The sequence below is a fragment of the Chaetodon auriga genome, chromosome 2 (genome assembly GCF_051107435.1).
Source record: "Chaetodon auriga isolate fChaAug3 chromosome 2, fChaAug3.hap1, whole genome shotgun sequence".
Taxonomy (NCBI): Eukaryota; Metazoa; Chordata; class Actinopteri; order Chaetodontiformes; family Chaetodontidae; genus Chaetodon; species Chaetodon auriga.
Window position 1 is genome coordinate 15,783,901 of NC_135075.1, and position 16,065 is coordinate 15,799,965.

The 16,065-nt window shown below is 42.6% G+C and overlaps 2 protein-coding genes across 2 annotated transcripts in view; both read left to right on the plus strand.

Annotated features, from left to right (window-relative positions):
* The window catches only part of tex264a (testis expressed 264, ER-phagy receptor a), a 67,250-nt gene extending 57,943 nt beyond the window's left edge, over positions 1-9,307 (plus strand). The window contains exons 3-4 of the mRNA XM_076757356.1: positions 711-882; positions 7,817-9,307. Of these exons, the coding sequence (XP_076613471.1) occupies positions 711-882; positions 7,817-8,184 (540 nt within the window). The 3' untranslated portion in view covers positions 8,185-9,307. The remainder of the gene's footprint in view (positions 1-710; positions 883-7,816) is intronic.
* Positions 9,308-12,260: 2,953 nt separating this feature from the next.
* grm2a (glutamate receptor, metabotropic 2a) overlaps positions 12,261-16,065 on the plus strand; it is a 31,562-nt gene continuing 27,757 nt past the window's right edge. The window contains exons 1-2 of the mRNA XM_076757368.1: positions 12,261-12,366; positions 12,520-12,834. The gene's annotated coding sequence lies outside the window, so the exon portion shown is untranslated. The remainder of the gene's footprint in view (positions 12,367-12,519; positions 12,835-16,065) is intronic.

Genomic DNA, 16,065 nt, shown 5'->3' on the forward strand with positions numbered 1-16,065 from the left:
CTCCACTTTCTATACACACCACTGGAGGGAGCAAATGTAGACACATAGATGTGGTAATGCAACTTTAATGGACTCGCATGGGAGGACATATTCATATTAATGTGTCAAAGACATAGTGTTATGTCAGCAAAGTGAAGACATTTTAAAGCTACATATCTCTGATATTTTCTGCTTGTCTGAGGTCTTCTGCCCATCAGAACTTATCATTTGGACGTTGTCCATATTTTCATTCTCAGTTTTTAGCAGAGTTGGTCTAAAATCCGCCATGGCTCTTCATCCAGACCCCCTTGCTCTCTTTACTGTGGCCGTATTTCAACTTTTATGTGACAGGTGTCAACAGAGAGGATTTAACAGCGAATTTTATGATGCCTCTGAGTGTTTTAAAGCTGCGCCGAGCAACTTCTGCACTCCAAAACAAATAATAATTTACACAAGTATGAAAAAACACATGTGCCGACGCAGAAGCGACGACCCTGAGAGCCACTTCAGTTTGATAGACACAGTGTGTATGTGCCACACTGGACCTTTCATGAGCACAAAGCCATGATTTTCTACTTTTTAAGCTTTCACTTACAAGCAAAAACTGATCAAAGTGAACCTGGAGGTGTGAAAGTCAGCTGATAATATAAAATACATGCAGAGCAGCTGTGCAGCAACGCCTCATGTTACACATCTTAACTGTCCACTTTGTGTCTTTTTCTTTCACATAGGAGAGGAAGCTGAGCGCATTCCCGACTATTGAGATCTGTGGTACGGACATCATCAAATACATGGTTCCACTGTCTCGCCAGACAGACTTCTTTGTTCCAGAGATGAAGGAGGAGGTGAAACCAGATGTCAAAGAAGAGGACTCTGACGAGGACAGAGGGACTGACATCACAGGTAACACTGTGTTTTGTTCATTCCAGCCAAACACTGTTGTTCCTGTTGAGCCCTCATGAGGACATGTGTGACAGTGTCAAACAAAAAGCTCTCCATAGCAGCATAATTCCAAATACCGAACAAAATGTGTCACTGACAACAAAAGTTTTAAGAGATTTGTCACTTGGTGGTTGGTTTGGGGGGTTTTTGGGGTCATTTAGCTGCAGTCGAGCATGTTGATAGAAACACTTCTGGGCTTCTGCTCTGCTGAGACTACAGCTCGTGTCAGTTTGGAGCAAGCAAACAGGAAATACGTGGCAGCTTTGATTTTGTCCGACGCTGCACTGACTCCCCTCCCGCCCCTGATCACTGAGGACATGTGATATACGAGACTCTGTAATTGTCCTGTCACTGCAAGTATGTGTCTTGAAGCGCAATGTCTCCTCTGCCTGCTATTACTCTTTCCAACTTGCTGGACCTGTAGGCTGGACCTTTGGCGGTATTGACTTTGTCATTGTACAAATCACTCGAGAAAGAAAATGGTGCTGGCTTGCTGGGACAGAGTGGGCGGAGGTGGGCTGATGTACATCAGGCGCTGTCAACCTTGAGCTTAGATCATGTAACATCGCTTGTAAACACAGCTTAAAGACGTGCCTACCAGAAGACGTTTCAGGTAGAAGGTCCCACATGCTCTGTGCATGTTTACGGCTCCTGACGCGGACAGTGTGACATTGCCCGAGACAGGTGAAAGACATTCTTCACACAGAAACAGCACCGTTGTGGGCTTGTGGACTGACATCCTGCTGCACTGAGAGTTGAGGCCATTCACTGTGTTAAATTAGCTTGTCGGCATCACCAGACCGAGACAAAGTTTTTGGTTATTGCTTGCTTTTCTAACAAATTAGAAAGTTAATAAGTACAAATTCCACAACATGGTTATTCAGATCAAATCTAATTGATCTTGCATGTTTTATAATCCTTTAATTATGGTGTCTTTCTTCCCCAACACACACACACACACACACACACACACACACACACACACACACACTCTCTCTGTCTCCAGCCGCTTTAGAATATTATATTGAAATCAAGACATGAAGCAGTTGCTTCATACACATTGAAATGATTTCAAACTCTAATTTTGAATCTGTTTATATCAATAAATTACTGTTGAGCAAAGTTTGTTGACTGCTGCAAGGTTTCAAGCCGAGCAATGAAAGGGTAGAAATGTCATCAAGCTGGAGCACAATGCAAGAAGAGAAGTCGTGTTTATTGGTGAGGTTATGCTGGAAAACAGAGCTCCAGAAAGGCTGCGATATAAACAGTCAAAGCTCGTCCACCACGATCCAAGTGTTAGCGATGGTTAATCTGCAGTGGTCGTCAGAGGGGTACACACTGAAACACAGGGGTCCAGGAGCAGTTCAAGCAGTTTGTTGGTGGTGGTTTGTTCTATGCAGGATAAGAATTCAGTCATTCATTCATCTTCTATACCCACGTATCCCTTTCGGGGTTGCGGGGGGCTGGAGCCTATCCCAGCTGGCAATGGGCGAGAGGCGGGGTACACCCTGAACCGGTCGCCAGCCGATTGCAGGGCTACATAGACAGACACACAGACATACAACCATTCACACTCACACTCACACCTATGGACAATTTAGAGTCACCAATTAACCTAATGAGCATGTTTTTGGTCAGTGGGAGGAAGCCGGAGTGCCCGGAGAGAACCCACGCATGCACGGGAAGAACATGCAAACTTCACACAGAAAGGCCCTGCCTGACCCGGGGATCGAACCAGCGGCACGGTGGCGCGCACTACCTGCTGCATCACCGTGCCGCCCCTAGGATAAGAATATAATAAAAAGAAAAAATTACAAATCAGATCACCTGCTTTGAAAAAAATGCCTTAATCTTTGCATTCAGGCTTTACTAAACAGAGGACTCTAATGTAAGTAATGATATTCAGTAAGATCAAAACATGAAAAATGGGCAAAATGAATGCCCTGATAAACATATACACTTTATACAGAGGTACACAGTTTCACCATTGAGTAGTTGCTTATTTTCGTGCACATTAGTCACATATTGGCTCTTTATTAGTCAGTTTTCACTAAAGAACTTCCTAGTTGCTGCTTATTGATGGTATATAAGGAAGTTTTTGTACATGAATTATGATCTTAATAACCTAACCCCCAGAAGTGCAAGTGCTTTATGAGGACTAATAAAGAACTAGTTGATGCTGCTTAATGTTACCTCAATATAAAGTGTGTCCAAATTCAGGTTCATCATATTGAATCAGTCATTTACTAAACCAGAATGAGCTAAACATCAGCCTTTGGGATCCCACTGCATGTGACTGCTTTAAACACCGTTTCGAAGAAGGTGCGATTCTTTTCATGCTCCTTTTGAAACCCTCGAGCACAGGCCTGGTTTACTGTTCGCGGGAGAGCTGCGAAGGAGCTATTGTGTGATTGGAGTTTCAAGAGTGACAGAATTTCTGCTGCGAAGTGAAGTGTTACTGTTAGCAGAATTTAAACAGCTGTGCTGCGTACGGCTGCTTTTGAGGGAACCGTAAACAATTGGAGTGCAAACTAATCTTAGTTGTGTCTTTGGAAAGTTCTGTTGAGTGTTTTTAAATCAGATTTTCATTTCAACTTAGGAAACTTGTTGAGGTGTGCATTTTCTAAAGTGGTCAGCATTTGCACAGTCAGCACAGGTGTTGCATGTTATCCAAGAAGAAGAAGAAGAAGAAGAAGAAGACGACGTGTGAGGGGGTCTGAATGCCTGTTTGTGTGCGGCGTTGCTGTGTCATGGTTGATCTCTCTGTATTACATGAGTTATTGGGCTCAGTAGCCACTGTCAGAGATGGAGACTGTACAAAACAAAGTGTGTGTGTGTGTGTGTTTATGTTCTGGGTCCCAGAGACAGCTGAACTTTCTTAATGAGAGACGGATCAATCACTGGAGCCCAGGCTTTGTCTGACAAGCTAGCTGTGGAAATCCTGCTCCAGCACCTGAGAGATTCAACTTTTCATCCCTCAACTCCCTCCACTGTCCACATTATATAGACTGTCTGCACCATATACTCTGACTGTGGCCAGCATTTGTCCTGCTTCTACCATCGAAGCTCACTGAGAGCAGTAAACACCCAAACAAAATGAAAAGACTTGTTTGATAGTCTGGTGATCACAGCAACTACTGTTTGTGCTGCGAGAAGCTTGTTAATCTTTTAAAGCCACAAACCAGCCGCGGTGCAAAGCAGGCCAGCGGGCTTCATGTTCAGACGCTGATAAATGGTCAGTTCGCGACAGAAGGCATGACAGGCTGGAAAATACGACAGGCTTGTAAAACTACTCAGTGCATTTGAAAACACTCCATGTCTGTTTGATTGTGATCAGTGTAGAGTTGCTCATCTTTAGGTAATAATGCTCAGTACGTTGCATTCTCCTCTTCTGCAGTGGTTTAATGGCATCTGACCGGAGAATCAGTGCGTGCGACTCCTAATATTCACATACCGGTGGTGAATGGGGAATGAATGTGCATTAATTCACATTTTCTTTTGCAGGTTTTCTTGGAATTTGGTTCAAATTTGCGCTAAATTTGAATGGAAACTTTTCTACTGTTGCATGAACATGAACAAAAAAAGGGTTTATTTTTTGTATTTATCGCTTTTTTCTATGATATTACACTGTTTACTTTGACACACATGTGCATGTGCATTTTCCAACCCTAATTTGTAAACAAGAGGATCCATCTGCTGTATCACTCCTTAACTCGTGTTTGTGCATTTTAATGTCATGCTTTCTCGCCATCCTCTCTGACTCAGAGTCTCCAAACTCTCAGCATGCCTCAGCCCTGCCTGTGTCTAATTACCTCCTTAAAAAAAATCCTCTCCTCTGTTTCAAACAGTTTGAAGAACAAGACCTTGATTCACTGCTAATAATCCCAATGGGCCCAATTTAGGAACTAATTTAGGCAAATGTTATCTAAAAGACTTTGAGAGGCGCAGCTGGCTGGCATCAACCTGGGTACCAATGTCAGGACTTGCTTACAGTTGTGGAGGGGGTGAAAGTTGTCCCGTGTGCTGAGACTCTTCCTTGGGGGGCCGTCCACCCAATTACCTTAAATAGACCCATTATTTCCCGTAAAATTCCTTGTATTGTAAAACGAGTCTCTCTGGAAAAGTCCTTTTACTGCAACATGCAAATGAAATAGAAATCACTACATACACTCCGTCTATATGCATTTTAAAGCAATACCTCTGTGTCACATTCACACTGGACCTGCTCCAAAGAAGACCATTCCCAGTGGTTTTGTTTGGACCTGCTAGCTAATCAACAGGCCCATAAATAGATATAAATAACCTAAATAGGCTTCCCATATATAATATTCTTCACTGCAGACAGGATGGGATCTGCTGGATGTGATAATTAGATTGCTGAGTGATGTTGAGATTGGAATGAATGAAAAGGAAAGACTAACCCCAGCGAGCAGCTCGGAGACTCCGAGTTTATTGTATCTGGGTCCCTGGTGACACATTTAGTGCAAACACACTTTGATGTGTGGATGAGATTTATTTCGAGTGTGAAAGCAGCAGGAAAGTAGCTCGGACAATAATGTTTTACTGCCCTGTGGGACAGTCAAGTCAACACAAGTCAGATTTTATTTGTGGAAGACGTTTTATATCGAGGCCGTTCATTTCAAACCAAATAAGATATATTATTGAAGCCAATTTAATTCAGAAGATAATAAAAGCGGCAGTATGTTGCATAGGAGCAGCAGCAGAGACAAATTTCTTAAAACAATACAAGAGCACAGACACAAACTGCAAAAACTTTAGCCTCTAATTATAGAGTTAAAGTGTGTTTGGCAGAGAGGTTCCAGAAGATGATTCATTTGTCTTACCTTGATCACAGCTTTAACAGCTGTTGTAATAAAGCACACAGTAGGAAAAACAAAATCTCATTTATCAGTTATACATGTGGTGTTTTTCTGTATTTTTCTCACATACTCTTCTGCCTCTGAAGTCTCTTCTGGAAGACCAACTGTGGAAGGCTCACTGAGTAATCTTTGTTACGTAGGTGGGAGATGTGCTGCGCCTCTTAAGTCTTGGTTCCTGTTTTCCCTTTTTTTTTTTTTTTTTTTTTTCAATTTTAGGCTGTCTAAGCAACAACATCTTTCATTTGTCTCTCTCGTTTCACTTGTGTTTGACCCACCGGACACACAGCAAGCCCGTTTCTTTCTATGAAATATTGAGTGTTGGACAGAATTTATTTCAAAACTTCCTGTAAGATTTTCATATTGCTGCGGGGCACCCCGGTAGCTCACCTGGTAGACTGTGTACCATGCATGAAGGCAGAGGCCTTGCCGCGGCACGTGTCTGATTCCAGCCTGAGGCTCCCCTTCCAGCCATCACCATCACAAATTAAGCAAAAATGCCTTCAAAAAATCATTGAAAAAAAAAGAAAAAGATTTTCATATTGTATTTTTACTGTATTTACAATGTTCCTGCTCACAACCGTGCACATTACAACATTTATCTTGTGGTTCTCCAACACACAAACAGTAGTAAGAGCTAATGAATGGCTGCTCACTCACAGAGAGACGTAGATCAAAGGCCAATTAGAATCAGGTTTGGTCTGAAAGCATTAGCAAGATGATTATGTGGGTGAGGAAATCTCCATCAATTCAGCTGATGGACGTTCTTCGTGATGATTTCAGACGTGTTATGTGCTGTGGACGGCAGCTGCAAGAACACTCTCACCCCACTAAGCCACAGTTAGCTGTACGGGAGCACAATCGATGGAAAATTAGATGCAAGTAATGAGCGGTCTTTGGGTTTATGCAAAAGATCCTTTTTCATTTCAACAATAATAATCTGCTTCTTGCGAGCTCAGTAGACACACAGACTCCTAATGAGTTTTAATAACCAGGTTCAAGCTGAAGGAAGGAAGTGGAGAAGGTATTATTATAACAAAGCATTAGCTTAAATTTTCTCTGAGACAGATCTGGTGAATTTTAAGTGACCAAAGCATCAGATGTTTCATAACGTTATTTTGCTCAGCTGCGATCAAAGGATTGCAGGGAATGAAAATTCATCTCATCATTCATCTTCACAGCTTTGCGTCGACTTTTATGAGGTTTATTACAAAGCACAATATCAGTGTTAGTTAATGCATCAACCTTTGTTTCTATATAAACATAGTGATGGTTTTTTTGTCATGCTAGCAGCGTGACTTGATACGGCAATATCTGTTCGGTGATCCAGACTCCAGCATCTCAAAAATGAGGCAGAAATTTTGGGCTTTTAGTGAAATATCTCAACAGCTACTGGATGGATTGTATTGTGTGACTGTACGGACATTAAATTACCAAATGTTAGCACGCTAACACCCTACACTAAGATGGTGAATGTGGCTAACATACCTGCTTAACATCAGCGTGTTAGCATCGTCATTGTGAGCGTGTTAGCATTTAGCTCATAGTATTGCTGTTCCTAAGAACACTCTCAAAGAGCTGCAAGCATGGCTGTATACTCATGTCACCACAAGTCTCTAATCGCTGACAACATTTTCTTGTTAGGCCTCTGCACAGTTTATCTTAACAAGATATGAAGGTTCTTCACTGGTTAGAATGGTTGTTGGCAACTTCACGGACTTCAAGCCAACCACGGTTCACCCATGAGTCCAAACATGTCCCTAATGCAGGGTAAATTATAGGGTATTCAAACCTTCATTTCCTGTGTGCTCCTCTGAAATGTGGAGGTACATTAGTTGTGACTTCTTTCCAGTGTCAACCAGGGAAATCCTGCACTATTAGGTACAACATATTAGCTCATTATAAATAGCACACAAACACCTGTAGCTCTCCCTAATTGAGTCGTCGTTGCCTGCGATCTTGTTTTTGCACACTCACAGGCCCTCTGTTATCTGTGCCTCTTTCCCGTGTTGCTGCAGGTGCAGACTCCCACAGCGATGTGAGTTCAGTGAGCGGCGGCGTGCCTTGGGACAGCAGAGAGACATCCCTGGCTGCTTCCACAGCCGCCTCCCTGGCCTCTTCCCTGCCTCTGAGGGACATAATGGATGCAAACGAAGACATTAAGCCCAGAGACCAGAGCGACAGAGGCTCGAACGAGTCCATGGGCAGCGGCTCGTCCTTTGAAGAGCTTGACATGGATCAGGAGGAGCAGGAGGAGGGAGAAGAGAGGGAAGAGAAGGAAGACGGAGAGGAGAAGGAGGAGGTCCCTCAGGGTGAGGACGGATCTACAGAAGCAGTTGAACTGGTGCCTGAGAAGAAGGAGCCCTTGGGGGATGGAGAGGAGTAGAGAGGATGCTGAAGAGATAAGGGATGAGGCCATGTAACACTGGCATGCTAGAGAGTTTCTCAGTTGTTGCTCTTTCTGGTTATCTGTCATGTAATCTTGTTGGTGGATCTAAAGCTGCTCGTGCCATGACCAACATGCCGCATTTCTGCGCCTTCTAATTCCTCTTTTTGAAGCCTGTATGTTTTGTTAAACTGTAATCTCTCTCTTTTTTTAAATAATTCCTGATCCTATATTTGAAACTCTGTCAGGATAGAACAGCAGACAGCCCCCATAGGGTTAAGTCCTCGTCAACAAACCGAATTTTCTCTGCGCGTTGTGCGCAGCAAATGAGAGGCAAGATTTGTCCAATTCTGTATTTCATTTCGAACTGTAATCGTGTACGAATCACCTCCATTCCTGCGCAGATTAGAAATGACACCTCAGTTTACGATTAGCGTCAAAGGAAAGACACTGACGCTGGCTATCCTGGATCATCATATGGCATCTTTTTGCCTATGTGTGACAGTTGATATCGTACCCCACTTTCAAGGTCATGTCCCGAAGGATTTGTTTGTCACGTGTTTATGTGCATAACCTGACTTTGGTGTCTTGATATACAGTGACGACAGGGTAAATATGTACAGGAGCCAATTCCCTAGAAATTTTGATGGACCTATTTCATTGTGTTGTTCATTTTTTTTGGAGAATAAAGCAGGTTGAAGTCCTGAAGTCTGAGGCAGAGAGGAAGCCACTGTCATCAACAGCAGTGAGGACTTGCAGTAGAAAAGTAACATTACCGAAACCTCCAGGTCACCACGACTAGGATTTAAAATGCAATTCAAAGAAGTAAACTTTCACCCTCAGATACTGTACAGAACATTTTATCGTCACTCAGTGCTCAGATAGTTGCTTTAGTTTTTTTTTGTTTTTTTTTTACCACAATGGTCACTTCTATAGTTCCTTAAACCACTCTGCGGTTCTGTTTTAGCCAAAGTTCACTCACTTCCGGAGACTAGTTATGATATGTCTGTAAGTTGAAGTTGTCGGTGCTGTGAGACCTTGGAAATTATGTACAGCACATTGCCATGGTTGTGTCGTTCTGTCTGTAATAAAATTTCTAAATGAAAAGTTCAGTTGACAGGAATCAGCTGTGCAGAGATTTTGTTGCACAATTATATAAACCTTATTCTATCCAGATCTTCATTTTAAGGTTTGATCACACGTCGTTGCTGCTCTACTCTGAGGACGTCCATTTTTGTTTGTCTGTGTCCCAACAGAGATGGAGAGATGTAACTACGTGTTGCTGGCAGTGGGACACATTGTTGTTACTGAAGAGGCAGTGAGCATCTAATAACTTATGAAGCTCTTTTACAAGCTAACTGCTTTCATGCTTTCACTGGAATAAAAGGAAAAAAAAAATATTCAACAAACAACATTCAAGAAAGAGGCCAGTAATGGCAGAATGTAATTTTCACCGCAGAGATGTTTTAAGATTTGCTTCAGGCAACAATTTCACCCACCACACTTAAAATGGTAAAAAATGTGCACAAAATAATACGAGTTTGGGTACCTTTGGGCAAAATCATCGACCTGCAGAGCCGACGCGCCCCCACAGACCAGCCGTGCATGCACAAGTTTCAGACCCACCTTATTTTTTTTTTTTATTGAAAATGTAGCAAAACATAGCGCCATAAATAATGCACAAGTCTCTCTCATCCATTCTGTGTTGGGATATGTGCAATGCTTTTGAAATTACAGTAATTTCACATATCCTTGCCGATGTACCAAAAGCTAATATTAGAGCTAGCCTTAACGGGCCTATTAGCCTCCATAGCCAGTCTGAGTAATCCGTAACAGAAATTTAGAGCCAGCCAACAAATAATACTTGTATTTAGGGATGAACAATCAATCACAAATATTATCAAAGTTGCACATAACATTAAAAATGAAGCACTGTGATGCTGCAGAGCTGCTCCAGCCTACAAATCATTTCATTCCAACGTACGAGAACATGCCTGGAATTACAGTTTTTTTGGCATATCATTCAGCCCTATTTGTATTGTTTTTGACATGTTTATTTGTGGAACAAGATCATCATATAAAACTCCACGCTGAGGAACATAGGTACTACATATTATTTATTTGTCACCATAAACACTCTGAATGAGCAGCCGGTCTTAAAAATATGATCACGAAATGTTCTTCTATCCGAACTCTGTCACTTCAGCAGCAGCAGCGTACTGATCTGAGCAGCATCTGAATCAGAGTTTTGGCATTTGTGTCACAATTTATTTAATCAGCTGTGTGTACAACAGAGGAGGAAGAATAGGCTGCAGCAGACTATTGATGTTTTATGGACACGTGTTCTTTAGCTAGTGGTCATTAATGAGCATCATGACCTATATGTACAAATGTTTTCATTCAGATCCAACAACACAACAGGAACAGTCATTTTACTGATTAATACACCAACAACCACAGAGGGAAAAGGTCCGTCTTGCTCCTGGTGGATATTGGCTCACCGCACATGTCAGACGTTGCAGATACATCAAATGATAATTGAAGTAATTTCAAAACAGTATCTTTCTAACGTAATGTTTCCACCAGTGAGTTTTATTTATCTTCTTTAAAACGCCCAGCTCGATTCATATCCTGGCCACAATTCCCTACAAAACAAACTGAAGTGATCCTTATCGCAAATGCTCTGTTTATGTTACGTGTCTATGTATAAAAATGAATATCAAATTTTAAAATATCAATATCTGTATTTGCCTTTCAAATCCTACATAGGGCTGACTGTTGTAGACTCTTCCAAAGTTCAGAAAAGAACGCAATCCATAATAGATACGCAGTAGACAGGAGACAAATCAAAGGAAAACCCTGAATAAAGAAGTGGAAACACATAACAAATGCTGAGGCGTCCGTACATGGTTCACTGAATGGTTTGATTAGTACGGAAAACTGTTTGAATCATATTATGGCCTTCACATTCACCAGATATCAACCCAGCTGAACGCAAATGGGAGATTTTGGAGCGATGTGTCAGACACTGCCATCATCAAACCACCAAATGAGGGAATATCTTATGGAAGAATGCTGTTCATCGCTCCAGTAGAGTTTAGAGATTCAGCATCCAAGCCGAAGAGCATCAAAGCCATTAAGACACTTTACGTTGGCTCTACCTTTAATTTGACCACCACTGTTACACTGGTCTGCTTTTGCATGTGTACAATATAGAAATGTGGCATCGTCTCATATGTTGGCCATCTGATTCACTAAAAGTTTACCATCATGTCGCCCTGGTTGTTCACTCTGAGACCGTGGCTGAAATGAGAGTTCTCAACTTTTGAAATGTCTCACCTAACAGTCTTTGTTTTGTGATTATGAGGCTGGTGTGATCAGTCTGCAGGGACAGATGCCCTCACTGCATGTCTGCTGCACTTTCACTTTTAATCCTGGCACCCCAACCTTTGTCCAAAGGCAAAAATGAAAATCAGCCTGGAAGAGACTGCGATGACACACTGGGTCAACAACTGATTTAATTAATTGTGAAACCCACGGGGGTGTCATGCAGCTTTTGGGGGCACTGCAATTATTGCCTTCCTACGATGTTAATTATTAATCGCCTTACATTGCATGTGGAGAGAGAGAGAGGGAGGGATGGAGGGAGAGAAGTCCTGACAAACAAATTTCGATGCCGATTCTTGCGTGTGAAGCGGCTTTTGGAGAGAGGAGCGCATGTCCCCCCGCGCGCCTGTCTGGGACTGACCTCACACTCTCTCGCGCCGTGTCACAACTTGTTTGCGGATTCCAAATAAAATTTCCACCACTGAAAACAAGTAGTCTCCAAAGAGCCGTTACTTCGGTATCTTGTGCCCCCCTCCTGACCGCTTGAACAAATAGGGGGCGACTCTTAAACCCTCTCCCCACTGGCGCCCAGCAGCTGACAAACCAGAACAAAGCGGCTGACAGAAATCTTTCCCACTACCCTCTAAATTACATAATGTTAATTTGTCGTAGCTGCGATGAGACTGACTGTCTCTAGGACGGTTCGTGCGCGAAGCAACGTCGCCTTCGTTCAAGTGTCCAAACCTTGTGAGAGCCGCGGCTCTCTCAGGTTGGTGGCTCATCTGCAGCGAGCTCGTCTCTGAAAACACTGCTGCCACTTGCTGAAGATTTTTGTACAGCTTACTTGAGTAACAGGTAGAATTCCAACTTTGTGTGCGGATTCTTTGAGCGCTAAAACAGATCGTCTGGCATCCTATCACGCTCATAAACGTCACATTTTATCGCCCTTTAAATTGATCATATTTCTCCACCGTTGATGCTCAAGAAAGTGAAACGTCTTTTTTTCAGCTGCACAATCAGGTGGGCGTCAGCTGCTGTTGTTCTAAGCGTGTTTAGGAAATGTGACTTCTGAACCGCTGGCAGCTGGATCACACCTCCAGGAATCCGTCGTGCGCTCGAGGTTTTTCAGCACCACGGACAGCTCCCGGCGCGCGGCTCAAACTTGAGGCTCGCCTCCTTCATCCGGTCGCCGCGCTGCGCTCCGCTTCGCTCCTATCAGCCGCGCCGGGTTCACGCTTCAAAGCTGCTGCGAGAGGACATGCGGTGGGTGTACATGATCCAGTGAACGCACGGCAGCGCTGGAAACTGAGGAAACCCGCACAGGTGAGACATGTTGTGGAGGATGCGTGTTTGTTTTCGTCTCGACTGATTTGTGCGTTGAAGGTGTATTTTTTTATTTTTTCTTGGGAACTTCCACGAGCTGCTGATCTGAGTCAGTTTATTCAGCTTTGAATTTGTAGAGGAGTTAAGCTCACTTTTATATTATGTTGTAGTTTGCATCTTTAAAATACTGACATATTGGTGCAATCTACAATGATAAATGAAGACATAAATTAGAGTGTAATTTCTTATTTTCTGTCAATACTGTCATTGATTATTGACAGTGGTGACTGTTTGCCGTATGATGAGCACATTTTTACCCTCTTTGTATTGACCACTACATCTGTGGCTGCGGCCACGTCTACTTGCTGCACAAGCCCCCACATGTGCGAGGCTGCTGACAAACTACTAAAAAGGCTCTGCAGCAGGCTGCACAGCGACCGCCATGTCTCCAATCTCGCTCGTTTGGCAAAAATCACTTTGTGTGCTAAAAAAAAAAAAAAAAAAGTGGGAAACAATGCTGAGAAAGTCTGTTTAAAAGTCAAAAACTCGAGGAATAGTTTGTGCGCCACACGGCTTTGGAGAGAAGAAGACAGACGTCTTTTCGCTTGGTTTCTGATATGAGGATGCTCATTATGCTTTTCTTCCTCTTGAAATGAAATAGTCCAAACTGAGGGAGCCAGATCAGTGAAGATTAACATCACACTGTTGTAAATCAGCACGAGAACAGTGAGATACTGTATGTGTGACTATGGATAGGGTGATCCCGTGTAATTCTTTGATTATCAAATCATCATCAGTTTAAAATACATTTTTAAACACATGAGGAATTTAAATGAATACCCTGAGGGGCAGATACTTAGAGGCTGCATGCTAATACTAGACAAAGTCATTAAGGGAAGCAAAATGGACTGTGGATGCTTCCTCCAGTCCCAGGGGCATCTGTGTGCTGCATGTTCAGCAGATACAACACAATAGACCCCCCCCCCCCCCAGAATGCAGTTTAATCACTTCAATCAACGCACAGATCCACACAGAAATCAAAATCATTAGCAAAGTCTTAAATCGCCTGTTAGTGTGTCAGATGACTGTTTCTGAAATTCTTGCACAGCAGAAAGAGGCATATCAGTGAGACTGAGAATCTGAAATGATGAGCGAGCTCAGCGCTCACAGCCGAAGATGTTGATTACAGTAAATTATTCAGGTCATGGCTGACTGAAGAAGACCATGCTCCACTGCCATCATTTGAGTCCAGAAAGGGAAAGTAACAGGCTGTCTTTCACTGCTTAATCCTGAATGCAGTCTGCCTCACCTGTTACTTCTGATTTGATAGTATGGGACTCAGCGGCAGTGTAACATGAGGACTGGGAAACCGTGTTAATTACTTTGCGTGCTGGATGATGAGAGCTGGGTGGCGGCCCTCAAGAGTTTTGGAACAAACAATGCAAAAATGACTCATTATCTGCAAAGAGAAACCAAAGCAGCAAAGGCTTTTTCTCAGATACATTCACTGTAATGGCTTTACTCGGATGATCTTTCTAGTACAGGCAGGGCAAGTCTGTTGTTACAGCAAGCCCCCTTTAAAAACTCTTCAAGTGGCTGCATGTGTGTTGTATTAGCTGCCAGTTATCAGTCATTCGATTCCTGGATGACAAATCACTCTGGTCCAGTCAAAAAACACTTAATAGCCTGTCGTTACTTAATAGCCTCCTCTTCCTCATGTACTTACTCACTCGCACATGTGCACACACATGCAGGTGTGAGGTTGGCAGTCCCGTGTCTGCAGGTATCATTCACATAAAAACTGGTTCATAGTGTACACCTGACGCCCATAACAGCTGTTAAATGCAATATCTAGTGTCCCTCTGCACTGTTGAGAATGTAGGTATTTATGTCCAAATTATAGTACATCTGCACCAGTGTGAAATGACAATGAAAGATAAGAAATGACGGTGAGTGCAGGTCCTAATTTTAGATTGACAGAATGACTGGAAGTGTTTTAAAGCAATCTGGAAGATTCTGTCCTGGTTGATTTGACATCACCTGTAGTTACTGGTGATAACAGTCAATGCGGTTTAACACCACAAGTCACAGAATTCTAGCGGCAGCAAAACAAACTACTGTCATATTAATAGCTGTGATTTGATTTTATGCTGCACGCAGCACAAGTCTGCACACAGCAGGGCACAGCGAAAGGAGCTGCTTACCTTGCTGAGAAGTTGGAGGTGTGCAGCCTGCAGTCTCTCGTCTAGGAGCTCACTGTGGCTGCTCTGTCTTCTTCCATTGCTCCCTGCATTGTTTCAAACTGATCCATAATAAAAGTCAACTCGTGTTTTGACGGTTAAATGCTTTTAATGTGGAGCTGCTGCAGTAAGAAGTGTTCTGTTTGTATTCACAGTACCTTAATACAGCACTTTTTCTTGGAATGTAGAAATACTGCAATACTTTCATCCATAGGCCGTAGGCTCAGTCACCATTGTGTTCCCTCATTACCATGATACATAGTGACTGAACAGACATTTATTTAGATGAAAGTCGTCAAGATTATAACTTTAATGATGCACTGTATGTACATGTACTAAATCTAATTTCAGCTCAAACACGATGCAGCCTCACACACTGAACTGAGGAAAGCACTGTATCTTCAGTAGATTTCTACTCAAGTAGAACGATTTAAGCATGGACTTACTCAAGTGAAAGCATAGAGAAGCTTCCAATTAATTAATGATGTATGCATGACTCTCAGATTAAAATTATCTGCTGCACTGAGTGCAAATGACTCATTCCTATTTTACATTCTTGGAGTATGTGTGAGAAGTTCCTAGGTGGGTTCTGGGTCATCAGCTGCATCAATAATTTCAGTTGAGGGTAATAATGAACTGTTGTCGATTTCCTCTGCTTCTGTAACTCATATGGATGTGCGGTTTCCACCCCAGCCATTATTTTAGGATATTCTGGGCACAAAGATATACAGTATGTTTGTCTTTGTTCCCCTATCCTCGATAGATTTCTGACAGGCAGCTGCTTGTTAATACTATTACTGTCAAGTCAGTGGAGCCCAAGCTCTCTTTACTGCAGCTAATGTACTGTTAAAAGAGCCATAAAAAGTGGTGACAGCTGATGTGCGGTTAATGAGAGCATTTAAACTGTCCTTAATTTATCAGCTGCGAGTGTTTACCCAATACTGATGCATTAAAGCAGTGGCTTTTCTGCTTGTGATGACTTAACATAAGG